General features: G+C 37.5%; 1 protein-coding gene across 4 annotated transcripts in view; it reads left to right on the top strand.

Moving 5' to 3' along the window:
* Window positions 1–27,500, top strand: part of LOC123507455 (acetylcholine receptor subunit beta-like 2) — a 140,850-nt gene that overhangs the window by 95,484 nt on the left and 17,866 nt on the right. The window contains exons 7-13 of one of the 4 annotated variants that reach the window (XM_045260335.1): window positions 2,474–2,601; window positions 11,802–11,977; window positions 13,997–14,155; window positions 16,312–16,433; window positions 17,904–18,044; window positions 19,834–19,949; window positions 25,088–25,308. In XM_045260335.1, coding sequence (XP_045116270.1) covers window positions 2,474–2,601; window positions 11,802–11,977; window positions 13,997–14,155; window positions 16,312–16,433; window positions 17,904–18,044; window positions 19,834–19,949; window positions 25,088–25,285 — 1,040 coding nt within the window. In that variant the 3' untranslated portion in view covers window positions 25,286–25,308. The remainder of the gene's footprint in view (window positions 1–2,473; window positions 2,602–11,801; window positions 11,978–13,996; window positions 14,156–16,311; window positions 16,434–17,903; window positions 18,045–19,833; window positions 19,950–25,087; window positions 25,309–27,500) is intronic. The other 3 variants (XM_045260336.1, XM_045260337.1, XM_045260338.1) reach the window with 3 other exon arrangements.

Below are 27,500 nucleotides of genomic sequence, written 5' to 3'. Positions count from 1 at the left end.
AAACTTAACCTAACCTAACCTTACCCACCCTAATCCAACCCCACCTCACCTCACTTAACCTAACCTAACCCAACCTCACCTAATCTAACCAAACCTAACATTACCTAAACCAACTTAACCTAACATATCCTGACCAAACCAACAGAACCTAACCTAACCTCATAAAAATCTATCCTAATTTAACCCAAACCTAACCTAACCTAACCTCACCTCACCTCACCTCACCTAACGTTCCCCTTCCCACAAGAGCTGAAGGTGATGTACTTAATCTTCAACGTAACTTAATAAACTTCTCACCAGCTTTCCTTTATTTCTCCACCTCGTCCTTCACATAATTCACTCGCAGGTAGACCAATTAACCTCGAATGGCCTTAATTAATCTACCTGTCCTTCTTTACAGTGCACCCAATTGCCCTTTTTATCCCTTCTAATTAACATTTTACCTGCTGGCCACACCTGAGACCTTCCCTCTTCCTGAACAAATTTGACACGTGTTCTTTCTTACCTGCGTTAATTAGGAACCTTTATAAACTCACCTGGAGGAATTACAGGGATGCATTCGTCACCTGTGAAATGGACATGGGAATTAATTAGTGGAAATGTGACAGGTGGATAAGGTTCATGTGTTTATCTGTGCATACCTTTGCTAATTAAATAGTCAAAAAGTGTGTATTTATCTTTACACTTGGAAGGGAAGATAAGTGTAAATAAACGTGAATTATTTGTTTAATATTTAGACTCATGTTTTAGTTTCTGGATTCTTGTAAATAGTTAAATGGTTACCTGTCTGTCTGTCTGTCTGTCTGCTTTTCTGTCTTTCTGTATTCCTGTTTTGTCTATCTTTCAATCCATCTCTATCTCTGTTAGTTTATTTATTTTTATGTGTGTTTCCTTGCTTTCTGTGTCTGTATGTCTTTCTATCTGTCTGTCTGTCTGTCTGTCTATTTATTTTTCTTTCTTTGTGTTTGCTTTTGTTTGTCAATTTTATTTATTTTATTTACTATGTTCTAACACAGTTTTCTATTTTACGATTTACAAAGTGATTTAACCTCTTTCAATATTTTTCGTAATTTAAAACTATACAATCTCTCATTCTTCTATTATTATTATTATTATTATTATTATTATTATTATTATTATTATTATTATTATTATTATTATTATTATTATTATTATCGTTATTATTATTATTATTATTATTATTATTATTATTATTATTATTATTATTATTATTATTATTATCATCGCGGGCGTGTGGTGATTCCCCTTCAACTCAGTTCCATCTCTCGTTTTCTATGAAATGGTAAAGTTACCGCTACAAATCCAATTTCACGCGTGGTTACAAATCCTAGATAACAATACCCCTCCTCCCCTCTCTCTCTCTCTCTCTCTCTCTCTCTCTCTCTCTCTCTCGATATAATATTACTTCTAAAGCATAAATTATTCGGATAAGCGAGACAACCTACCGGACCCAAACGCAAGGATTAAGCGAAAGCAGCCGGTTGGTTTAGGTATTAATGAGAGGAGGAGGAAGAAGAAGAGGAGGAGGAGGAGGAGGAGGAGGAGGAGTTGAATCATTGCATATCCTGTCTCTCTCTCTCTCTCTCTCTCTCTCTCTCTCTCTCTCTCTCTCTCTCTCTCAGTAATTCCTAGAACGCACCTTTCCTTCTTCCTTTATCTCTCTTTCCTCCTTCTCTTTCTTCCGCTCCACCTGTTTCCCCCATTCTTCTCTCACTACACAAACTTCTAATCCCCCCTCATCTCTCTCTCTCTCTCTCTCTCTCTCTCTCTCTCTCTCTCTCTCTCTCTCTCTCTCTCTCTCTCTCTATCTATCTATCTATCTATCTCTGCATTATTCTCCACTTTGATATCTTCCTTCTTTTCTTCTTTCATTTTTTTCTTTTTTCGTTTTGCTTTTTTTTCTATTGTTTTTTTTCTTTGTAATGTCAGTTTACGTTTTCGGATTTCATTATTTTTCTTTTTTTTTTCTATTTTTCCGCTTCTTTACTTTTCTTTCCTTCATTTTTTGTCCTTTTCGCTCTTTTGATCTCTCTTTTCTAACATCTTTTCATTCTTCAATATCTCTTCCAACTCTCTTTTCCTTATCTTCCTATCATTCCTCATTTCCCCCATCCTCTTCTATCACATTCTTCCTTTCCCATCTCTTCTTTATCTCATTCTTGCATTTCTCTTCTAACATTCCTTTCTTTCCTTTCCCACAATTCCTTCTCCCTTCCTTCTTTCCACATACCTTCTAACATTCTTTTTAATTTCCTATTAATCTTTCTTCCTCTCATTCTAGTATCAACCTTCTAGCATTTCTTTCCTGTCCTTCTCATCACTTCTTAATCCTAACTAGCATCTCTCTCCTAACACTCCTTTCCTGCTCGTCTCATCATCTTTATCTCTTCCAACCCTCTTATCTTTGCCTAAACTCTCGATCCTTTTCACTAACCCTCTTAACTCCCGGCAGATATAACGTTCAACCTCACCATGAGACGCAAGACGCTCTTCTACACAGTGAACCTCATCATCCCCTGCGTGGGCATCTCCTTCCTCACCGTGCTGGTCTTCTACTTACCCTCAGACTCCGGGGAGAAGGTGACACTTAACGAAAGCACTTTGTCTCTTCGTCTCCTGATAATGATCTTACTTTTTTGTGTCGCGATGATGTTTCTTGGATTTCAGTGTCTGTATCTTGTCTCTTTCACTTTTGGTGGTTTAAGGAGAAGGTATGGTATAATTGACACTGCGATATTAGACTTAACTAGATTTAAGTTAATTGTGTTATTCTTTCTCTTTTCCTCTCTCCTTGTTCTTTGTTAGTGGTGCATTCAAAGCTAAATTGATAAATAAGAAAAGGAATACGAAACGAGAAAAAAGTAGAGAAAGAAAATATGAATTTGGTGTAACTTGAAAGCTAAATAATAAAATCAAATAAATAACTACATGAATAAATAAAAAAAAGAAGAAATATAGAAAGAGAGAAAAAAAAAAACTCGTATAATATAAAAAAATTGAAAAGAATCAAATCAAACCCCAAAAAATCAATAATGAAAAACAAATAAGCATCAAAACGAACAACATACTCACCAATTTATCATCACCATTACTTCCACGCGACACACTAATAATAACAATAACTCAACCATTAAAACTGACTCGCATATCCCAAACACATATATTTCAACCCTTTCCGTTTCCGTGCAAATAAATTACGGAAAAACACGACACTCAGGAAATAAACAGATAACAAAATCCAGGTGGGGGGACGTGTGACAGGTGTGAAGGAGGGAGAGGGAGAGGTTATAGGGAGGGGGAAGAGGAGGAGGAGGAAGCTTAAAGGGAGATGAGGGAAAAAGAGTAGAGATTTGGTGAGATGAGGAATGAAGGAGAGAAAATGGAATGATAGGAAGGAAAGATGGGAAGGGAAGAATGGATGAATGGTGATGTAGAAGAAGAGAGGAGGAATGAATGCGTGGATGAAAGAGAGAAGAGAGGAATTACGAAGGAAAGAAGGAAGGAATGAAAGAACAAAAAACATGTGAAAGGAAGAAGAGAGGTGGAATGAGTGCGTGGATGAAAGAAGGAGGAAAAAAAATAGGAAGAAAGGGAGGGAATAGAGAGAGAGCAAAAAAAGGCATGTGGAAGAAATAAATGAAGAAGAAAGAAAGACAAGAAGAGGAAATAAAAGACGAAAAGGAAGAAGAAATAATAAAACAAAAACTCACACAAGAGAAACAAACTAAGAAGGAAAGAAAAATAAACGAAGAAGGAGAAGCATAAGACGAAACAAGGAATAGGAAAAGGAGATAAATGAAGAAGGGAAGGGAGAGTAAGAGTAAGAGATGGGAGAGGTGAGGGAGAGGTGAGGGAGAGCAGGTGTGCATGCAATGACCTGTTACCTGTCCTGTCCTGACATCATGCAATTAATTAGCCGGGGAATGCGAGGGAAAGAATGTAGAGAGAGAGAGAGAGAGAGAGAGAGAGAGAGAGAGAGAGAGAGAGAGAGAGAGAGAGAGAGAGAGAGAGAGAGAGAGAGAGAGAGAGAGAGAGAGAACACGCAAATAAACGTATAGAAATGAATGAACGAAAAAACACACGAAAAAATCAAGAAAATACGGAAAAAAAAGTAGAATTATTTACTCATTAGGTCTTTAAACCAGCCACACCAGGTAACCGCTTCCTCATTAACAGGTGGAAGAGAAAGATAGACAAAAGAAAGAGTAAATAAAAAAGAGAGCGAAAATAATGCGGTATCTCTTTCAGTCCTCAATTGAGCAAATCTTTATGATGAGAAACCAGATATAGCATTGAAACCTAATTGGACTTGGAAAAAATTGGATTAGGGAGGAAAGGAAAGGAGAGAGAAAGAGAGAGAGAGAGACACGGAGAGGAAGGAAGGAAAAGACGTAGAAACCAGGGAATATAGGAAGGAGGAGGAGAAATGGAACAGACGCAAGGAGAAATAGAAGTAAACGGAAGAAAAAGTGGGAGGTAGGAAGAAAGAAAATGAAAAGAAGGAAGGACAGAGAGGGAAGGAAGGAGGAAGAGGCGTAGAAAGCAGGGAATATAGGAAGGAAGAGGAGAAATGGAACAGACGAAAGGAGGGATGTAGAGAAAAGATGGAGAAAAGGAAGTAAACTGAGGAGAAAGATGGGAGGTAAGAAGGAGAGGGAAAGAAGGAGGAAAAGACAAAGAAAACAAGGAATATAGGAAGGAAGAAGAAAAATGAATAGAAGAAAAGGCAAATAGAAAGATGAGAAAAAGGAAAGGAAACAGAGGGAAGAAATGGGAGATAGAAAGGAAATAGATAAAAGGAAGGATAGAGAGGGAGAGAAGGAGGGAAATACAAAGAAACCAAGGGAATATAGGAAAGAGAAGAAATGGAACAGACGCAAGGAGAAATGTAGAGAAGAGAAGGAGGAAAGGAAGAAAACGGAAGAAAAAAAGGGGAGGAAGGAAGACAAAATGAAAAGGAGGAAGGAAGGAGAGAAGGAAGGAAAGGGAGGGAATTTAAGAGGAAAGGAAGGAAGGAAGGAGAGGAGGATATTCTGGAGGTAAGGAGAAGAGGAAGAAAAAAAAAAAAGGGAATTTAAGAGAAAAGAAAAGAAACGAAAGGTACAGTGTAGAGAGAGAGAGAGAGAGAGAGAGAGAGAGAGAGAGAGAGAGAGAGAGAGAGAGAGAGAGAGAGAGAGAGAGAGAGAGAGAGAGAGAGAGAGAGAGAGAGAGAGAGAGAGAGAGAGCTTGGAAGTAAAAATTCTGACTGAGGAAGAAGTAAAGGAGGGAAGGAATGAAGGAGGGAAGGAGAAAAGGAAACAGAGAGGGAGGAAGGAGGAAAAATATCGAGAGTTGGAGGCACAAGGGGAAAATATATTAGGAAGGAATACATGGCAAAGCTAGTTGAATTGAGGACAAGGGGAACGAGGAAAAAAGGCGAAGTGTTTTGAAAAAGGGACACAGAGAATTAGGGAGAGAAAGGGAGAGGGAGAGAGAGAGAGAGAGAGAGAGAGAGAGAGAGAGAGAGCAGGAATAATTAAATGGATAGACTGGAGAAAAATTTAAGTGGAGAAAATGGATTAAATATGGAGAATATGAGAGAGAGAGAGAGAGAGAGAGAGAGAGAGAGAGAGAGAGAGAGAGAGAGAGAGAGAGAGAGAGAGAGAGAGACCAATATATATGGACAGTGGAGGAGGAAGAGAGGAGGAAACGATAGCGTGATGGACCGGAGAAAGAAGAGGAAGAGGAAGAGGAAGAGGAAGAGGAAGGGGAAGGAAGAAGAGCAACTGAAGAAGAAAGGAGGTGATCTTGTGAGGGAAAGAGGGAGGAAACATAAAGGGAAAAAAAACTTGAAAGGAAGAAAAGAAGAAGATAGGAAATTCTTTTAACATATCACCGTGAATAAGTTACCCACGAAATAATCTGCTAATTAATTCTACCATCTGTGAACCACTACAAAGATAAGAGATAAACAGAGATAATTACAGGAATCAAAGAAACTAGTTAAAATTGACCATAAAGAGAAATAAAAGCAAGAATTACGTATTTAAGTATTCAAATATTTAAGAGTTAATGAATTGACGTATCTAATATAACCATATAAATAAATATCCACGAACTGACTCAATACACCAGCCCAGCGATCATTTATTCTGACAAGTTGGGAATAATAAACAAAATGAAAATAAAAGAAAAAATAAAAGCAGGAATTACGTATCTAAGTATTGAAATATTTAAGAGTTTACAAATTTACTTATCTAAAATCACAATATAAAAAAATATTCACCAACTAGCTTGAATAATAAAGACGCAATACAAGATCCTCAATGCACCAGCCACGCGTTCATTTATTCTGACAAGCAGAGAATAATTTAGAGGCAATATAACGGCACGTACAATGAGAGATTGAAGTCACGCTCCCTGTTACCTTTCCTATTCATTCACATTGCGTTTGCTTTTAACCTTTAGTGTTCTATTGACAACATAGGCGAGTATTATAATCCCAGCCACCAAAATTGTAAAATAAGCGAAATAAATCAAAATCCTTGGTTGAAGTGGGAAGGTTGGCAGTTTGGCAGTGTTAAAGGCCACATGCCTCTAGAGAGCGTCCGTCTGGCATAGGTTAGGTTGGGTTAGGTTTTATTGACAACATGGGCGTGTAAAAAATAACAATCCCAGCCACCAAAATTGTTAAAATAAGCGAAATAAATGCATCAAAATCCTTGGTTGAATTGAGTAAGATTGGCAGTCTGGCAGTGTTAATGGCCACCTGCCCCTTTAGAGCGCCTGTCTGGTATAGGTTAGGTAAGGTTAGTTAATCTTTTTACCATGTATAAAAACATACGAAAAACTGCACCTTCTATAAAACAAGCTTTCATATTTCTTCTTATTTTCTTTCTTGGTTATTTGGAGGTAGAATTACCAATAAGAAAGAAGCTGCAATAAATCATTAGGCTTACACGTGGCAATCCCTGTGGTAAAACATGTGTACTTTTTTACTTATCCTCTCCATGTATGAAAAAAAGTAGCATTTAATCCCTTCAGTACCAGGACACGTTTCCATATCTATTCTACTTACTATCTGGTGATTTTATACAGCTTCAGAAACTTACGTGAAGATTAAAATAGTGAAGACTGTGGCCATTAATCTTCTGTCCTCCGTAGACCCTTCCTAATGTAAATAAAATCGTCTAATCACACCCAAATCTCAAGGTAAAAATGCGTCTTAGTGCTGAAGGGGTTAAGTGTCTTTCTAATAATTCTTACAGGTTGATTTTAAGTTTTTGTATTGTAACATCTACTTTTTAATTACTATATAGCAATCACACCCAAAACTCAAGGTAAAAATGCGTCATAATATTGAAAGGGGTTAAGTGTCTTTCTAATAATTCTTACAGGTTTATTTTAAGATTTAGTGTTTCAACATCTATTTTTCAATTACCATATAGCAATTATATATATGTATGTGCATTTTAACTAACTCTAACATTTCCCTTGCAGATTAATATTGCTACCTTTTAAACTAATCTCAGTTCGTACTTGTAATTACTAATCTTTGCTAATTCTACTCTAATCCTTGCTAATCTCTAATCATTAATCTGTTAACCAATACTTAATTCTTTACTAATTCACTAATTCATGAACCATCCTAATACAAAGCTTGCTAATCTGAAAATGTATAATCCTGTTTGGTAATATTTCACTAATCTAATCTCTAATCTTTGTATATTTGCTTCTAATCTGCTAATCTATACTTATCCTTCTACATCCAGTCTTTGTAATATAGCTTACTAATCTTGCACTTATAATCCTTTATATTTCAGTTACTCGTTCTTATATCCCTAATATATCTTATGATTCTCACTAATCCTATCAATCTACCAATCCTTCCTTTGATTCACTATTATTATATCCAATCAGAGCTACATATTGCTATTCTTATGCTTATAATCCTCTATATTTCACTAATCTATTTTCTAACTGCTCATTCTATTAATTTTGTCACTAATTAAATCGTAACGCACTTTGCTAATTATGATATTTCTAACCCCTCTGTGTGTCTATTTTTCTAACTAACAAACTGTGAGGACCTAATGAGCTTAACTTTGCAGGCCTGACTATTCTCTTCTCGCCTGACTGCTCACTAACCAAGCCCAACTGTTCTCAGCCCACCTGTTCTGAGCTCACCTCTCCTCAGCTCACCTGTTATGAGTTCGCTAGGCGTTATGGAGATTCAGAGAGCTGCCTGTGGGGTGACCCTGGGTTAGACGGACACTCGCACACACACAACAAATACACATGTTATAGACAGATATATAGATAAAATGGATAGATACATAGATAAATAGATAGATAATGAGACTGAAAGATAACAATATACATGGATAGATAGATAGATAGATAGATAGATAGATAGATGGATGCAAAGACAGTAGCATAAAGATAGAAAGGTAGATAGATATATAGCTTCACAGTTCACAATATTACAAAATCTGTCCTGCACTTACTACACCCAAATAAAACCTTGAACCAACACAAAATGAAATAGAAAGAAAACGAAAGAAGATGAAAACTCCACCGCATTAAACTTTCACTCAACCCTCGGCACACACACACACACACACACACACACACACGTTCCTCCTCCTCCTTTGCTGCACTGACACAAGGCTTAAGTGTGATTGGTGGATTAGCGAAGCAGTCAGCCAATCAGAGGGAAGAGAAGGGAGACATTTTTTAGTCTCTCTCAGGAATCATGACCAAACCACGCCCTTCCTCTCCCTCTCCCTTCCCCTCTTTCTTCCCCTCTCGTCCCGCCATTTCATCAATACTAATTTCCAGAGCACAGCCGCATGTTGCCTCTCTTTCATAATTACTCATGCACGTGTAAGAGTGAAAATAACATGTGAATTAATGCTTAACTAACCTTTAATTCGACATGACTTCCTCGTGCGCAATAATCTCTCTTAAATTTAACTCATGTTCATCTCGTTTTCTTTCATGTAAGGCAGTGTTGGAGCGTTCAGGGGTAACTCAACTCACCTGTTATCTCCTCCACTTCCTCGTGCTAAATCTCGTCGCTTCGTTGTTCTTTATAGATTCAACACGGATTAAACCTGCTCTTAATCATGTTTTCTGTCGTGTCCGGGAGTCCAGGGGATGACTAAAGTAAAGATACACGTGGTAATCCTAGTGTTCTCGCTTGCTCGCGACATGGAAGAGGAAAAGAAGGAAAAGAGACAAGAGAGAGACAAGAAGTAAAAGAGAATTCATGTCTTGACGATGAGACACGCACACACACACACACATACACACAAGGACACATCACTCCAACATCACGCCAGAAATGCAGAGTTCTTTGGATATTTACACTTTGATGCGCTTTGAGACGCCCCATAAGACACCAAGAGACTGTCGCGGACTCTTTACGCCCAGGGGACACATGGGAAGGGGCTGGACGGTTTAGGAAGACGTGGAAAGGAGCTGGAAGTGCGGTAGAGACATGGGGAAAAGGATGGAAGGGAAAGAGACAGGCAGAGAAGAAAGTATTATATGAAAGGACAAAGTAGGAATAATAGGAAGGGAAAAACCTGCTAGGAAAAAAGATAAGAGAAGGAGAGGAAGTGAAAGGGAGAGAAAGGGAGCCAATGGGAGCAAGGAGACACCTGTGGCATAAAGGGAAGGTTTGCTAAAGGGATGTAAAGTCTGGTTAAAGTTAAAAGGAGGAAGAAGCAAGGAAGATCAAACGGTGGAGGAGAAAAATTCGCCTGAAGGAAAAAGTGACTGGAAGATTGTAGGAAAGATTTAGACTGAAGGAAAAGTGGAGTGGGAAAATTTGAGGGAAGACTGGGTGGAAAAATGACTGAAGGAGTGGAGGAGTGGAGGGAACATTTTAAGACTGGAAGGATGATTTTAAGACTGTAGAGAAAGATTTGAGGGGAGACAAGATGAAGATACACTGGCAGAAAGACTGGAAGGAAGACTGGGGGCGGGGGGGTGAATAATAAAAACACAAAACTTCACAACACAAATAAAAAAATAAGGAAAAGAAAAATAAATAAGCAAGAATAGAGAAAAAAAACACGCAACACTGGAAGGAAATAGAAAGAACATGAAAAAACTGCAAGAAAACATTACCGAGACACAAAATCTTAGCAAAAACGTCTAAAAATATCTCAATTCTCGAGGACACACAAAATTAGCTTCCAGGGACGAGAGTGAGAGTCAGGGGAGAGGGAACAAGGTGGGGGCTGGTTTAGGGGGGTCACTGCTCCCTCCCTTCCAGCTCTGAGCCAGCCTCGTTCGCCAGCCTAAGGGATCACGCCCCTAATCCCTATCACAGGAACACGCGGCTGGGAGGTATGTGCGCTGTTCTACTGACGAAGGGAATGTTGACGAGTCCCACCGGTGTTAAATTTCTGATTCAATTTTGTTTTACTTTTCCACTTTTTTCGTGATTGTTTCTTTTTCTTTTCTTTTCATTTGAAGGGATACTTATTTGTTTTTATTTGTTTCGTCTCTACTTTATTTGATTTTAAGGTAAATTCTAGATTCAGTTTTTGTTTTTACTTTTGCATTTTTTTTTCGTGATTCTGTTTTTCTTTTCTTTTCTTTTCTTTTCATTTGAAGGGATGCTTATTTGTGTCTATTTGTTGGTCTCTATTTTATTCGAGTTTTCTAAGGTATTTCTAGATTCGCTCTTGTTTAGGTTTTACTTCTGCATTTTTTTGCGTTCGTGATTCTGTTTTCTTTCTTATATTCCCTTTTTTTCTCACTTGAGGGTATATTTATTTGTGTATTTATTTGTTTTGTCTCAATTTTATTTTTTAAGTATTTTCTAGATTCACTTTTGTTTTGTCTTTGCATTTTTTTCTTTCGTGACTGTCTTTATCTTTGTTCAACTTAGATAAATCTCTGTTTGTTTACTTTTTCTATTACTCACTTGTTCTTATATTCCCTATTCATTTCATTTGAAGGAATGTTTATTTGTGTTTATTTCTTCGTCTCTATTCTAATATATCAATTTTTTTTTCTAGATTCACTTATGTTTTGACTGCAATTTTTTCTTTGTTTAACTTGGATTAATCTTTGTTTTGTTTATTTTTTCTATTATGCAGTTCTTCCTTTTTTTTATTTCGTTCTCATCGTTCAATGTTTTTTTTTTTTATCGTAATTCCAGTGCTGAACGAGAGGTACTATGAAAAAGAAAGGAAAGAAGGAAAAGAAAAAAACAGAAATAGAAAATAAGGCTATGAAAAAAAATCCACTAATCACACACACACACACACACACACACACACACACACACACACACACACACACACACACAAACACATACACCATCCAGTTACTAAAACAATAACAAACAAAAACACAAATGAAAAGAGATGATTTATTTAACATTCCAACGCCAAGAAGTCAAGCAACCATTTACACGCCTCCAATGAACCTAACCTCCCACGCACCAACACACCCAACCCACTTAAACTGAACATAAACTACCCACCTATACAAATTCCACACTAATATTCGCTTCAATCTAATGGGAAACGCCCTCTCACTTTCACACCGTCTCTCAAACTCTCCTACGAACTAACTTTCCACGCTCTCCCACGCAGCAACACACCCAGCCCACCTAAACTGAACATAAACTATCCACCTATACAAACTCCACACCAATATTCGCCTCAATCTAATGGGAAACGCCCTCTCACTTTCACCCGGTCTCTCAAACTATCCCACGACCCTTCCACGGCTTTACACACCTCCCACTAAGCGTCTCACCCCGGGTCACCCTTCAGGTTACTCTCTGTATCTCCATCCTCCTGTCCCTCACCGTGTTCTTCCTCCTGCTGGCGGAGATCATCCCTCCCACCTCCCTTGCCGTGCCTCTGCTGGGCAAGTACCTGCTCTTCACCATGATTCTCGTCACACTCTCCATCTGTGTCACCGTGGGCGTTCTCAATGTGCATTTCAGGTGAGTAAAGAAAGGAAGTTGTTGTCTCCGTCAGGTAAATGTTGTAAGGCACGAGGTTATGTAGATGTTGAAAGGAAATATAGTGTCAAAAAAAGAAATGTAGTGATTAATATTGTGTCTGTGTTTGTGTGAGGGTTAGAGAGAGATTTGTGTTGTTGAATCCTTTCCATCAGGTGAATGTAAGGAAGAGAAGAAGAGATGCAGATGTTGAAAGGAAATAGTGTTAGAAAAATAAATGTAGTGATTAATATTGTGTTTATGTTTGTGTGTGAGAGAATTAAAGAGAGATTTATATTCCTGAATCCTTTCCGTCAAGTAAATGTAAGGATGAATATAAGAGATGCAGAAGTCTACAAGAAATACAAGAGAGTGTTAGAAAAGAAATGTAGTGATTAGTATTGGATGTCTGTGTGTTTGTGTGAGAGAGAGTTAGAGAGAATTATGTTATTGAATCCTTTCGGTCAGGTGAACGCAAAGAAGAAATGTAGAAGTTGAAAGGGAATAAAAGAGTGTTTGAAAAGGGAGGTGAAGGAAAGGAAATAAAGAGACGTAGAGATTATTGTGTCTTTGTGTGAATGTGTAAGAGAGAGAGAGAGAGAGAGAGAGAGAGAGAGAGAGAGAGGCTTTATACATGCTTTATCACTGACCACTCTGGCACGTTCCTTCTAGTCGTGTACCTTTCTCCAAATATTTTAATGGCTAGAAGTTGCAAAATCTCATCTTTTTAAACCTCTTTTCTTTCCTTTCCTGTAGACGTTTTTCTTTGCGTAGACAAACAAAACAATAACGAGACAAGTGAGAAAGGTGGAAAGACGTAACAATAAAATCACACCAAGTTTCAAAATAAATAAGTGAAAAAAAAATATATAAATGGATAATATAAACAAAGCATGCTAATAATCTAAGCAAAACAATGACACAAACAAAACAATAACGATACAAGTAAGTGAGAAAGGTGAAAAGAAGTAACAATAAAATCACATCAACTTTCAAAATAAATAAATGAAAAAAAAGAAAATACAAAAGAAAAATATAAACAAAACAAGCCAAGAATCTGAACAAAACAATTATAAAAGTAAACAAGAAGAGAATAAAAAAAAGCAATAAACACTCCAACAATCCAAAATAAATAAATAAGAAAAATAGAAAAATTAAACTATGAAAAAAAATTGAAAACACCAAAAATTTATGGAAACAAGCTTCAGAAATGAGCGAAATTGACGGGAACAAACGGAGCCTCGTGCTCGCTAAAAGCCTGAACCCGCGGGACGCACCTCACGCTAATGCAATTCCACTCTATTTGAAGGAGTTTGAAGCCAATCCATATTCCCTTTTTCCCTTTTTTTCTTTCCATATTGTTGTGTTTAGTTACGGTTGTGATGGTGGTGGTGGTAATGGTAGCAGCCAGCAGGTCTCTCTATCTCTCTCTCTCTCTCTCTCTCTCTCTCTCTCTCTCTCTCTCTCTCTCTACTAGGAAGGAGGCCAGGAAAAAAAAGGAAGCCCGTTTTCTTTTCTGCGGGCAAACTTGAGAGGCGAGACTAGTGTAAAAATTAAGGGCTTTTTAACCTGATCCTCAATTAATATTCTTTCTTCACCTGGCCTTCCTTAATTGGCCCTCGCACACCTGAGTTCATATGCAGATGTGGGTGAGTCATGGGTTTATATTTAAGTGGTTTTTGAATTTAAAGTGTGATGAATTGAGGTATGTAAGGAATTTTTTGTGGTGTGTGTGTATGTGTGCGTGTGTTTCAGTCTCTGTACGTCTTATAAACACTCTCTCTCCCTCTCTCTCTCTCTCTCTCTCTCTCTCTCTCTCTCTCTCTCTCTCGAAAGATCAACAGATTTCAAGTTTTCGTCATAGCAAATTTTCTTCTTCATATTCTTAATTTTTTCTACTTTCTACTCCTACTTTGTCTTTCTACTTCTTTACTCCCTCTCTCTCTCTTACCCTTCCTCCTCCTCCTCCTCCTAGTCCTTCCACCTGCTCTTAACTCACCACCCTCTATGTCTCCCCACCAGGTCTCCCTCCACCCACAAGATGTCCCCGTGGGTGAAGCGTGTCTTTATCCACGTTATGCCTCGTCTGTTGCTTATGAGACGCCCCCAGTACGACCCACGAAGCAGACAGTCCCTCTCGGAACAGGAATATATAGATGGAATGGCAGATGGAGACTTGAGGTAAGCATGGGGAGGTGAATGGGGAAGTGAATGGGGAAGTAAAGGTGACGAAAGGTAAGTAGTGTAAGAAGGAAAGGAGTTAAGGATGAAGGGAAGTTATGGGAAATGAAGTAAAAAGTAAGAGAATGAGAGGAAAGAAAAAAGGGAAAAAGTGATGACAATATGTAAATGGATGGAGGGAAAATTGTGAGGGAGGAATGGGAGAGTAAAGAAATGGTGTTGGAGAGAGAGAGAGAGAGAGAGAGAGAGAGAGAGAGAGAGAGAGAGAGAGAGAGAGAGAGAGAGAGAGAAATAGGGGATTAGATAAGATTGGAAATTTGACACATCATTTATTTCTCTCTCTCTCTCTCTCTCTCTCTCTCTCTCTCCTACTGCGCAATACTTAAAATAAACATCAAAGAGAGAGAGAGAGAGAGAGAGAGAGAGAGAGAGAGAGAGAGAGAGAGAGCCACTAACTAAACTAGATTTCATAACTTTACGATTTATAGGATAGGAGAGAACAGAGAAGTGGAGGAGGAGGAGGAGGAGGAGGAGGAGGAGGAGGGAAATCAGGGCTGTCACTGAGGGGGGGAGGGGGGAAGGGTTAGCCAGGTGAGGTCAGCTGGCAATGATTAAGTGACGCAGGTGACAAATGGTTTAGCGGGGGCAACAAGAGGAATGGTGAAGGGATCATCTCTCTCTCTCTCTCTCTCTCTCTCTCTCTCTCTCTCTCTCTCTCTCTCTCCTATTCTCTTACTTCTGTTTTGTTTCTATCTCTTATATATTTCCTTTCTCCTTTATTTTTTTCCCTTCTCCTTTTGTCTTTTTCTTTTCTATTCACTACTTCTGTTCTTCTTATTTCATTTTTTTCTCTTATTCTTTCTATTTCTATCTTCTTTCCTGCTTTCATTCTCTCCTTTTCTCTTGTTTCTCTTTTCCTCTCTTCTTCTCTCGTTTTTCCTCTTCTTTCTTTTTTCCTCTTTTCCTTGTTACTTTCTCTCTCTTATTCTTTTCCTTTAGTATCTCCCATTTTCTCTTTCCTTTGTTTCCTGTTCCTTTCTTTCCTTTCTGCTTTCCTTCATTCCTTTCCTTCACGCCTTCCTCTCTCTCTCTCTCTCTCTCTCTCTCTCTCTCTCTCTCTCTCTCTCTCTCTCTCTCTCCTGTGTGACAAATGATGCAACTCCCTCTTGGCAATTAAGTCACAATTCTCTCTCTCTCTCTCTCTCTCTCTCTCTCTCTCTCTCTCTCTCTCTCTCTCTCTCTCTCTCGATAAAAGTCAAGGGAACAAAGTTTTAACCAACAACGACCTTCAGAGAGAGAGAGAGAGAGAGAGAGAGAGAGAGAGAGAGAGAGAGAGAGAGAGAGAGAGAGAGAGAGAGAGAGTTTCTTTATTTGCACTTGTTTTATGATGCCCCAGAGGAATGATTTTATTTTTCTTTCTTTCTTTTCCTCTCTTTCATCTCTCTTTCTTTTTGGGTTATTTGGCTATTCTGGTTTTCTTTTATGATTTTTTTTGCCTTGTTTTCCACTTTTTTTCTTTTTTTCATTCCTTTTTTCTTTTCTTTCTTTTCGGTTTTCAGATTTTTATTTTCTTAGTTTTTTTTCTTGACGTCGAGTGTTTGTGTTTCTTTTTCTTCATTTTTTCTTTTTCTATTTTTATTTCCTTTTGTTCGTGTTTCTTTTTCGTAGTTTTTTTATTCTATTCTAGTTTTCCTTTTTATTTTCTCATTTTCTTTTAAATTACAAAAGTTTCTCATTTATTTTATTTGAAGTGTCTCTTTTTCTCACTTTCATTTGAGACATTCCATCGTTTTATATTAGCAAGTAGTAGCAGTAGTAGTAGTAGTAGTAGTAGTAGTAGTAGTAGTAGTAGTAGTAGTAGTAGTAGTAGTAGTAGTAGCAGCAGTAACATTAGCAGTAGTAGTGGTATCGTGAACATTATATACCCATTACTACTACTACTACTACTACTATTACTACTACTATTACTACTACTACTACTACTATTATTAATACTACTATTACTACTACTACTACTACTACTTACTACTACCAACACCCCCACCACCAAAACCACCACCAAGAAAAGCACACTCAACATCTACAAACACAATCATTACACCTCTCCCTTTCCCTCTCCCTCTTCCTCTCTCTCTCACCCGCTCTCCCTTCTGCAGCGACCCCTTCGGTGGTGAGCCTTACGTGGAATACAACGGTGACGGAGGGAGCCTTTCTGGTGACGCGCCAAGCTACAAATTTAGTGAAGATTTCTTGTCCTCACACGCAACTGGGAAGTGTGGTGAGTGAGCGTGTGTGCGTGTGCTGTGGTGTGTGTGCGTGTTTCTAAGTGTGCTCTGTATTTCTGCGCGCGTGTGTGTGTGAGTCTGTGTGTGTGTGTGTGTGTGTGTGTGTGTGTGTGTGTGTGTGTGTGTGTGTGTGTGTGTGTGTGGTTAATCTGTGTGTATCTGTATGTATGTGTGAAGCCTTACAGGACCTAAACACCACATCACTACCTACTTTCCTTGCTTTTCCTCGTGTTTTTTTCCTCCCCCTAGTCCATCCCAGCTCGCAAACATCCAAGGAATCTTAACCTAAACCCAAATATTTGTTTTAATCCATAAACTAACCCAGCCGCCTTTCACTGCTGCCGTGGAAGAAAAAAGACAACAAGGAGAGGCTGAAATAGAGTAAATAAGGACATAGAAACAAAAGAAAGGTACATAAATAGACTGCAGAGTTAAGAGAGACAAAATACAGGTAGGTATATAACAAAGGCAGATAAACAAGCCATCCTCAAAGGGTACTCTCAATTGTTTACCTGTCCACACCTGTCTTAGTCCAGGTGTAAACAAAAGGAGAGGGGTAAGTAAACTAGTCTCTACAAGCGTCCAGGAGCCATTAGCGTTGTTTACCTGTGTATACCTGAGGCGCGGTGCAGGTGTAAACAAAAAGGTAACATCTTACACCTGGCGAAGGGGTAATTAACGCAGCAGGTGAGACATCAGCAGCTCCACAAGACATTTAACACTTTCTTCTGCTATTTCATCTTTTTATGTTTGTTATATATTGAAAGTTAAGAATTTTGTGTAATATTTTCTTTTTTTTCTTTTATAATTTCCATGTTATTGTTTCGTTCACCTTTTTTTTCTACTTTTTATCCTTCCTTATTTTCTTTATCATTGCCTTTATTCCTTATTATTTTATTTTCATCCTAATTCTTTATTCTTCTTTTTCTTCTTACCTGATTTCGTTTTTCATGATATCAATATTCGTATGAGGTTTATGTACTTTATAATTCGTTAATATATTTTTGTGCATGAGTGATTTTCTTATTTCAGATTGTTACACTTACTTTTGTTCACCTGTATGCTAATTTATTGCTGTTATTATTATAGTTATTCTCATTATTATTATCATTATTATTATTATTATTATTATTATTATGAGTGTACACAATTACCAAACCATAATACTTGAACACACACACACACACACACACACACACACACACCTTCGTTATTTTCTATTTCTTCTTTTTATCTTCATGTTTGCCTGTTTTCCTTTTTATCATCTTTAGTTTTTCATTAACTTTCTTTCTATAGCTTTTTTTTATCCTTCCTTTTACTCTAAACACACACACACACACACACACACACACACACACACACACACACACACACACACACACACACACACACACACACACACACACACACACACACACACACACACACACACACCAGTCAATCATGGAAAGGCCTACACACAGACTCCTACACGCCCCTGCTGCCTCCTCCGCCCTACGTCAGGACCTACCATTCCTGTCGCCTGCACGGCCCTTTAAGGTGTCGGGGCGAAGAGACACCAGCTACCTGCCCCATGTGCGCCCTTACTCTCATTCGCCTGAACTGTGAGTAGTGAGGAGGTAGCGAGAAGAACCAGACAGCGTTAACTAATATGGGTTTCTTTCGCTTCCTGCTTCCTAGTGAATTAATATCGATCTAGTGATTTTAAGGTTTGTATTTTGAAACGCTTCGCTCTCTTTCCACTATTTTCATAGCTTACAGTTTTTAGTAATGTTTATATTGTAGAAGTCTTGTTAGTGTGTTACTAGAGATATAGAAAACATACTTAAAAACACGTGTAACTTCATTATACTATTTTTCAAAGGGTATAGATATCTTAACCGTGTTCTCTAGTTTCTCCTGTCAATTAAATAATCTTGTTAGAACTGCATAAACACCTTTAAAAACCCGTGGAACTTCAGCTAGAGCCTTTGAAATATAACGAAGGTGCGGCGCAGAAGTGATTCAGTCCTTAGGTTTTGTGTGAAAGGAAAAGTAATTATACCAAGCATCACTAAGATCATTTCGCGTTTTTTCCATTTTCGTTTCGTAGTTCGCTAATGAATTTCCACCTGGGAACTTAAGTGAGAGTGAAGAGAAGACCATTCCTCTCAAGCATTAGTAAGTCAGGTCTCGTCGCTTTTTACTCCTTATTGTCTCGTAGCTCGCTAATTAATTCCCACCAGGTGACTTCTTCAAGGTGTGGAGGAAGACGAAGAGAAACAGGTGTGAGTGAAGAGAAAAGGAACTCTATCAAGCATTACTAAGTCAAATCCATCCGCTTTTTATTAATTTTTGTCTCAACACACTAATTAATTCCCACCAGGTGACGTCTGAAGGTGTGCATGAAAAGAGAGACACTTATACCAAATATCGCATTCTCAGATTCAGTCGTATTCTTTTCTTTTCTTGGCGTAACTCACTAATTAATTCCCAGCCGGTGAGTCCTGCCAAGCTGTTACCTGGGGCGAGTAACGCAGGTGTGTCAGGTTTAATGAGATGCTAATCAGGTGTGTTTGTGTCGCTTGATTCCTGGCAAGCCTCGCGGAAAGGGACTCATCGGCCGCTCAATATCGCTGCCTCGCCTGTACCTGCGCTTAATTAACACCTGTTGTGGCGGCGGCGGGAGTGTCTCGTGTAGGTGGCATGGGTGTGCTGAGACGTGTCTGAAATTGTTTAACGTCACACGCCAAGAAATTCGTTCTCACGTTTCAAAACTCCGTTGTTTCCTTGATGTTACGTAATAATAGTCACGTGACGAGGGATATTCTACACATCATCTTCTTCACGTAAGCATATCATTATCATATGCTTAAGGCGCTGTTTAGTAGCCGAAACCTTTCTACACTAGATTAACCTTCTTCAATGCGCTTAGTCTTGTTTCTGTATTCACGTCTATTGATTTATGTTCTCTTTCTGCATCCATGAACTTTCTCTTAGGGCTTCTCTTTGTTTTAATTTCATCTCCAGCATCCCCAAACACTCCTCACCTTTTCTGACACACTCCACTTGTCTTATATTCTTTCACAGCATCTATGACTTTTCTTTTTTGTGCATTCCTCTTTTTAGCATTCATTTAGCTCTAAATTCCTCATCTCTCGGCCTGATACGCCTACACAATCTCGCATTAGAAATCTTTGCTTCCTTCCTTACCCTAGCAAAGAATTCCATCACTTGTCTTGCTAACCACTCTAGTCTCATGTCTCAAAAACTTTCCTCTTGCTAAATACTGAAGCTTATTAACACTTCTCTTATGTTGCCCTTCCCTGCTGTCTCTTTCCACCGCACCAAGGAGTCTAACGCAAGTCTCACTAACCACTCGCTCTCACGCCTCGCTTCGTCTCTCCCTCACAGACCTGGGCGGGTGTCACATTCACAGCCAGAGAACCTACTCCCCAGAAATCCAGAAGGCGATTGAGGGAGTGCAGTTCATCGCTCAACACATTAAAGACGCGGATCGAGATAATGAGGTACGAGGCACTACTTACTTAGCTCACCTGTGTTATCTAAAGTATCTATGTGTTGTCTTTCACAGTAGACTCAGAACTGTTTTGACTGGTGACCTGGTGACTGGGTGTATGTAGTTCGGAATTGGTGAGGAATGAATATGAGAGAGGAAGGAAATAAACACTTGGTGATTTGCGAAGATGTAGAGTGAAGAGAAGGGATATGTAGTAAAAGCGATTCCAGAATATGCAAAATAGGAAAGGAAATAAGGAAATAATAAAAGAACATAAGCTAAGAACAGTGAGTAAAGAGAGAGACTAAAATGAGGAACTACGGAGAGAATAGGAAAGAGAAGGAAAATATAGTGAAACGGGTGAAGGAAAGAAGATTGTAATGTTAGGAAATGAAGTAGGAAAATAAAGGAGGGAATAAAGATAGGGAAAATGAGTAAAGCATAAAGAAATAGAGAAAGGAATGAAAAGTGAGACGAATGAAAATGAGCAGAGCAAGTAAAGAGGAACATGAGAATATGAGAGAAAGAAAGAAAGGATAAAAACGAAAGAAGAGAGAAGAGAGAATAATAATAAAAAAATGTGAGAAAGTGTTTTAAAGAGAAGGAAATGAGTTTGAAAATATCATATGAGGTAAAGAAGTAAAAGAAAGGGATAGAAATAGAGGGAAAGCTAGGAAAAAGATAGAGACAGAAACAATAATAAAAAAAAGATAGAAAAAAGTTAAAAGGCAAAAACCCAAACCTTTCCAGAAAAAAAGAAAGAAAACGGGTAAAGGTTGCCTGGGGGGACTGAATCAGAACCTAAAGAAATAACAGATGGGTTAGGAATCAGAAGAGAGAGAGAGAGAGAGAGAGAGAGAGAGAGAGAGAGAGAGAGAGAGAGAGAGAGAGAGAGAGTAAACAGACACTTAACCTAATGACAAAGACACATAGACAACATAATTTTCCCACCTTATTAACAGACTTCCACGAGAAACACGGACAGAAAACACAAACAAATCCACAGCACGTCCTAACCTCCTCCTTTTTTCCTTTTTTTTTTTTGTCAATTTATCTAAGTACGTGTTTGTAGGAATCAATTTTCTTTAGCTATGTTCAATTGTTTCTCAGAGATGTATCATTGTAACTTTTAATATTTTACCATTTTTTATGTTATTGGTTGGAATAAATAAAAATAAACTAAGGCTGAGAGAAAAAAAAAACAATGAATGATAACACGCCAGAGAGAAAGAGAAAGAGAGAGAAAGAGAGAAAATGAGAGAGAAAGAGAGAGAGGAAACAGACAAACACACAGACAGGTGGATGCATTAATTTAAGGCTTTTTTTGGCAGGTAAGAGAGGCAGTCGTAAAGGTGCGCCTCGCGGGGACTGGCTAACCTTTGACACGGAACCCTTTGCCTACTAAAAGCTCCATTCTCATGATACAAAAAGATCAATTATATGTTACAGAACTTTTAAAGAATTCATTACTAATTTCCACTGACAATAAAATAAAAGGAGCTGGATATTTTTGTGTTTTTAGTCTTATTTCAAATTCTAATAGCTGTTTTTGTGAAAGCCATTAGTAGACAAAGGGTTAGTCACGTGTCCTAAAAATAAGTTAAATCTAATACTGTTAATTTCTACATTATTTCATTAAGTTAAAAATCCGTAAATAAGAAATGTAATCTGCTTTTGTATTTCCAACTTCACATGACTTAACACTATTCAAGAGGGAGGTTTCAAGACGTTTATCCTTTCTTGGCGAACTCTTTCGGACATGTAAGGAGATTGGTAACTTAAATGGACCTCTTTTTTTCCGTTTTCTGCTACCCTTGGCCAGATTTCCCACTCATAGAAAAAAAAAATCTCAAAAGGGAAAATGCGGATACCAATGAATAAAATAGATTTGTTAAAATTTAAACAACCAGAAGTCAAATGAGCTATTCCCACAAAGAAAAATATAGAAATGCACGAGATATCAAAATGCTTAAGTTCTATGACAAAAAATAACAAATTGAATAAGTGGTTAAATTAAACTTAAACAGAAGTCAACAATAACAGAAGCAAATGTAAAAAAAATATAACAAGTAAATAAACAGAGGTAAACATTATAATAATACAAGAAATCTTACAATAAAACAACAATAAATTGATATCTTGTGTGTAGAGGAAGTAATGATAATGAAAATAATGATAATAATAATAATGATGATAATAATAATAATAATAATAATAATAATAATAATAATAATAATAATAATAATAATAATAATAATATAATAATAATAATAATAATAATAATAATAATAATAATAATAATAATAATAATAATAACTTCGAATAAAACCAATAGATTAAAACCTGATATGTACACGGCTATTCTCAAACTTCTGCTTACATTCACTTCCTCGAACAAATAAAGACCAATAAATCAAAAGAGGAAAATAAAGATGTATAAATTTCCTCCTAAATTAATAAATAAAGCACAAAGCAACGCAGCAAACAGATCAAATGCCAGCAACCTAACTCAACAAATGAAGACAATAGATAAAGGAAGACTGAATAAACCTAACCTAACAAATAAAGACAAATGAACATAGCAAACAGAAAAAAACAACTCTTGATTAACTGTAACGAACAAAAATCACCCGCTTATAAACTTACTACTATTACTGTTCTTATTTTTTTTCAAGCGTCACTATGAAATAATCAGATAAAAGCTCTCAATGACAAATAACTTCCCTTAATTCCTTCAGTACCAGGACGCGTTTTCATATTCAGTCTGCTTTCTATTAAACGATTTTATACAGCTTCAGAGTCTTATATGGGGGATCAGAGTGGTGAAGACTGTGGCCATTAATATTCTGCCCTCCATAGACCCTTCTTAATGCATACAAAATCGTCTAATGGTAAACAAAACTCATGGGTAAAATGCATCCCAATACTGAAGTGGCTAAATATATATAACTATTACCATTCTTACTATTTTAACTGCCACTATGAAAATTATAAAAAAAAACTAGCATAGAAATAGAAAAAGTTATTCAGTCAACTCTAATGGAAAATACCTAATAGATAACTCACTTTAAACTTTTAACTATTACCATTATTAATATTTCAACTGTCACTATAAAAAATCAATGTAAACAGGACAAAAAACTCAATTCTAAAAAAAAAAAGAGAAAAAATAGCGTAACAGAAAAGGACAAACCTCTAAAGGGAAATATCAAATAAAAAAAACATCAAAAACTTGTAACTATTAACATTCTTATTATTTCAACTGTCACTATAAAATTAATAAATAAACTAAACTAAACACTCAATTTCTAACAAAACATTAAATTTTAACAGGAAATACTAAATAAATAACTCTTTTAAACGTATAACTATTACCATCCTTATTATTTCAACTACCTCGATAAAATTAATAATGAATAAACTTAACAAAACACCCAAATTCTAACAAAAACACTCAAGTCTAATAGAAAATACCAAAATAAATAACTCCCTTTTAAACGTATAACTATTACCATCTTTATTATTTCACCTGTCACTATAGAAATGAACAAAATGAACATTAAAAAATTCAAATTCTAACAAAAACACTCAACCCTAATAGAAAACACCAAAATAGATAACTCTCTTTTAAACGTATAACTATTACCATCCTTATTATTTCACCTGTCACTTCAAATTCTAACAAAAACACTCAACCCTAATAGAAAACACCAAAATAGATAACTCTCTTTTAAACGTATAACTATTACCATCCTTATTATTTCACCTGTTACTGTTACAAAGGCGATCTCTAAATCATTAAGCCAGTACCTGAGAAACGCAATGCCTGCACGACTCTGCCTCACGTTCCTGCGGCTTATCATCTTTGCTTCTTAGTTTCCTAGCGAGCGTTAGTCAATCTTAGTCAGTTTCGAAGAGCCTCTGTCGGGAGTGCCTGCGCGCCCCCTCCTCCATCCAGCCTTCCCTACCTGCCTGTGCGAGCCTAGGTAGAGCTTAATGAGAGGACAGGTGTGGCGTGTATAGGTGTGGGTATTGACATCTATACACTCCACACCTGTACTCTCTTACTCGCCTCCATATCTGTTTGAGGCTCAAGTTAATCTAGTGTTCTGAGATATTATGACTTTTTTTCATGTTTTATTGTCCTATTTTGTATTTTTTTGTCTTTTTCTTCGTGTGAGTTTCGTCCCGGCTGTTTTGTTATGGTTAATTTTCATCTAAAACTCTTTGCTTTTTCGCAGAGTTTGATGCTAGATGCTTGAGTGTTTGAGAGAGAGAGAGAGAGAGAGAGAGAGAGAGAGAGAGAGAGAGAGAGAGAGAGAGAGAGAGAGAGAGAGAGAGTAGTAGTAGTAGTAGTAGTAGTAGTAGTAGTAGTAGTAGTAGTAGTAGTAGTAGTAGTAGTAGTAGTAGTAGTAGTAGTAGTAGTAGTAGTAGTAGTAGTAGTAGTAGTAGTAGTAGTAGTAGTAGTAGTAGTACTAGTAGTTAGTAGTAGTACTAGTAGTTAGTAGTAGTAACAGAAATAGTAGTAGCGGTAGTAATTAATAGTGTTAGTGTTAGTGTTAGTAGTAGTAGTAGTAGTAGTAGTAGTAGTAGTAGTAGTAGAAGCAATAACAGTAGTGGTAGTAGAGGTGGTGGTGGTGGTGGTGGTGATAATGGTGATGGTGTTAGTATAAACGACTTGAAGATGGCGATGTGTAGTGTGTGATGGTTTGTGGTGACGGTGTGTGGTGCTTGTGGTGTTTGTGTTTGTGTTGGTGTTTGTGGTGGTGGTGTTGGTGGTTGTGGTGGTGAATGACGAGATGGCTGCAACACGACAACCACAATAACAAACACAAGATTAAAGAGAAAACTAACAACAACTAAAGGCCTGAGAGCACTTCTGAAGGCGCTAAAGAGGCTGCTGTGCTCCCTCTTTGGTTCCTGCAGCTGCTAACATCAACCCATTTTCTATGCTACACTTTGCCTAGCTCCCATGAATGCCTCAGTCCGTTTTCTTTGACAATAGCAGGGGACACTAAAGTAGAGTAAGCCAGTCCATGCCTCATCCCTTTCCTCATAGCAATGATAATACAAATAATAATGTTCCCTACTTTCTCTCTTTTTCCCCAACCCAAGTAACCACCCACACTGTGCTTTCCATTTTTACAGGAGTGCGAAGATTGGAAATTTATAGCCATGGTACTAGACAGGCTGTTTCTGTACGTCTTTCTCCTCCTCAATATATTTGGGTTGGTGATCTTTTTCCGGGCTCCCTCGCTGTATGACAAAAGACCCGCAATAGACGAGGCTTTATCAGAAATCACGTTATTAATAAAGAACTATACCCACACTAGACAACTGGCCTGAGCGGCTGCTTCGAACCCCCCAGAGTAAGTTGAACTATCTGACGGTCTGAACGAGGGAGGTCCACTGGATGTGAGCCTTGCTGCCACTGTCTGTGAGGTCATTTCCCCGTCTCCTTGGTCCCTGTGGGCGAGGAGAACTGGGGGCTTGGTCACGAGATGGCTTGTGGCTCAGTATCCCAGCAGTGGCTCCCTCTAGTTGCCTCCTTCAATTCCACATTCTCCTGTCACTGTTGTGGCCTTAGCGTCCTGCTTCTCTTATATAAACACAAATCCGAGATGGAAGTTGATTAAAAACCGACCACCGACCTTTTAAGCATCATAATCTCACTTGATTCCTTCCCCCTTTCCAAAAAATGAAGCCATACATAATACTATAAAAGAATGAATTTAGCTTTTTTTTCTTTTTTTACATATACATTATTATTATTATTATTTTTCATATGGACTCATGCATTTTCATTATTAGCATAGTGAGCACAACGCACGCTTCGGTTTGGATTGCATGATTCCCTACTACGTATGTTTGTTTGTTCTCTACTGATATACTAGCTGTCTGTCTGTCTGTCTGTCTGTCTGTCTGTCTGTCTGTCTGTGAACATTTTTCCTCTGAGAACCCACCTCTTCCAGCACTGTTTACTAGACGGTTCTGAAGACTTTCTGAATTTGGCTACAGAGAAAAAAATGAGGATAGAGGAAAGTCACTGATAAAGGACTGTGTTATGAAGAAAAGGACAAAAAAAAAAAAAAGAAAATCCTATTCATGCTAAAACAGAACTTATAACCTTAACCTCATTCGTGTCAGTTTCCGTGAGTTTCCGTGAGTTTCCGTGAATTTCCTCTGTCCTCCATTGACTAAATAAAAGAGAAAGACTGATATGATATGATAGCATACCATAGTACATATCAAAATGAGAAGTGTGACTCTCTGTCTAATTAACAACCCAAGAGATAAACTACTTGTCCCAGTACTCTTACCTTCCCCTGACCGAACATCACTGGTGAAAAGGCGGCCTCAAGAAGATGAATTTGTGCGACTGTCAGAAAAAAAAGTAAATAAAGAAGGGAAAAACAAGCGAGACGTAACGTAACGCGCTGACTACTATGACTAAATCTTACTTTATCTTACTTTTCCTTCACGGTTACGGAGATGGATTAATGGAGAAGAAAGAACGAGAATGAAATAAGAGAGCGAAATATGATGATAGCTCGGTGGTCTTCGTGGTTTGACTGGTTTTACTTTTATTGTCACGACTATTGACAAACTTGATGACTTGATGGCTTCAATTCCTCGGCCATTTTTTCGTATCTTTCATTCTAAACCCGATTTTATTAATATCTCACTTTATTGTATCTTTTCTTCATAATTGCTGCATCAAAACAAAATATCACAAAGGATTTAACACATCAGTTATCCTCTTCATTGTAATTCATAATGTATTCAATTCCTCGATCATTTTTTCGTATCTTTCACCCTAAACCTGACTAAACTTGCACCTCATTCTATCATGCTTTTCTTCACAATTGCTGCATCAAAACAAAATACCACAAGGGATTTAACACATCAATCATTCTTTTTACTTTAATTCACAATGTGACTAGACTTACACTGCGTGACTTTGATCTACTTCTTACTTTCCTTAACGATTACGGACGAAAAAAAAAAAACAATACCCAGGAATTTAACTTTTCGATCACAATTTTTCATCGATTGTTGAGAAATTTGCTCATTACAATTGACATATTCAAGTATTCATTTTGCACTACATTTCTTGTCATAGCAACTCTGTAAATCTCCTAAAAAACTTAATGAACCAATTAGTTATCTCTTTTTCACCATTTTCCTGAACTTGCACAGTCATGTTTGGGTTCGTAATAGTATATGGGTAAGATAAAGTAAATAACATAATCAGTAAGTGTAAGGATTTAAAGAATGTTTTTTTGCATAAAGGGCGGGACGTGGGAAGTGTGTGTGTGTGTGTGTGTGTGTGTGTGTGTGTGTGTGTGTGTGTGTGTGTGTGTGGAAACATGGAAACAACGGATGAAAAAATTTTATTAACTGATGAGCTGAATATGGAGTCTTGTGTCGCTTAAACAACAAAGACATCAACAACAACATCAACAACATCAACAACAAAAACAGGATAAATACAAATAGATAGATAAACAAAAAAAAAAGAAGAAATAAGAATTTAATGCGATAAACGAATATCACTTTT

Source organism: Portunus trituberculatus, chromosome 22, assembly GCF_017591435.1.
Source record: "Portunus trituberculatus isolate SZX2019 chromosome 22, ASM1759143v1, whole genome shotgun sequence".
NCBI lineage: Eukaryota > Metazoa > Arthropoda > Malacostraca > Decapoda > Portunidae > Portunus > Portunus trituberculatus.
The sequence above is the reverse complement of the archived record's forward strand: the minus strand, read 5'-3'. Positions and strand labels throughout refer to the sequence as shown.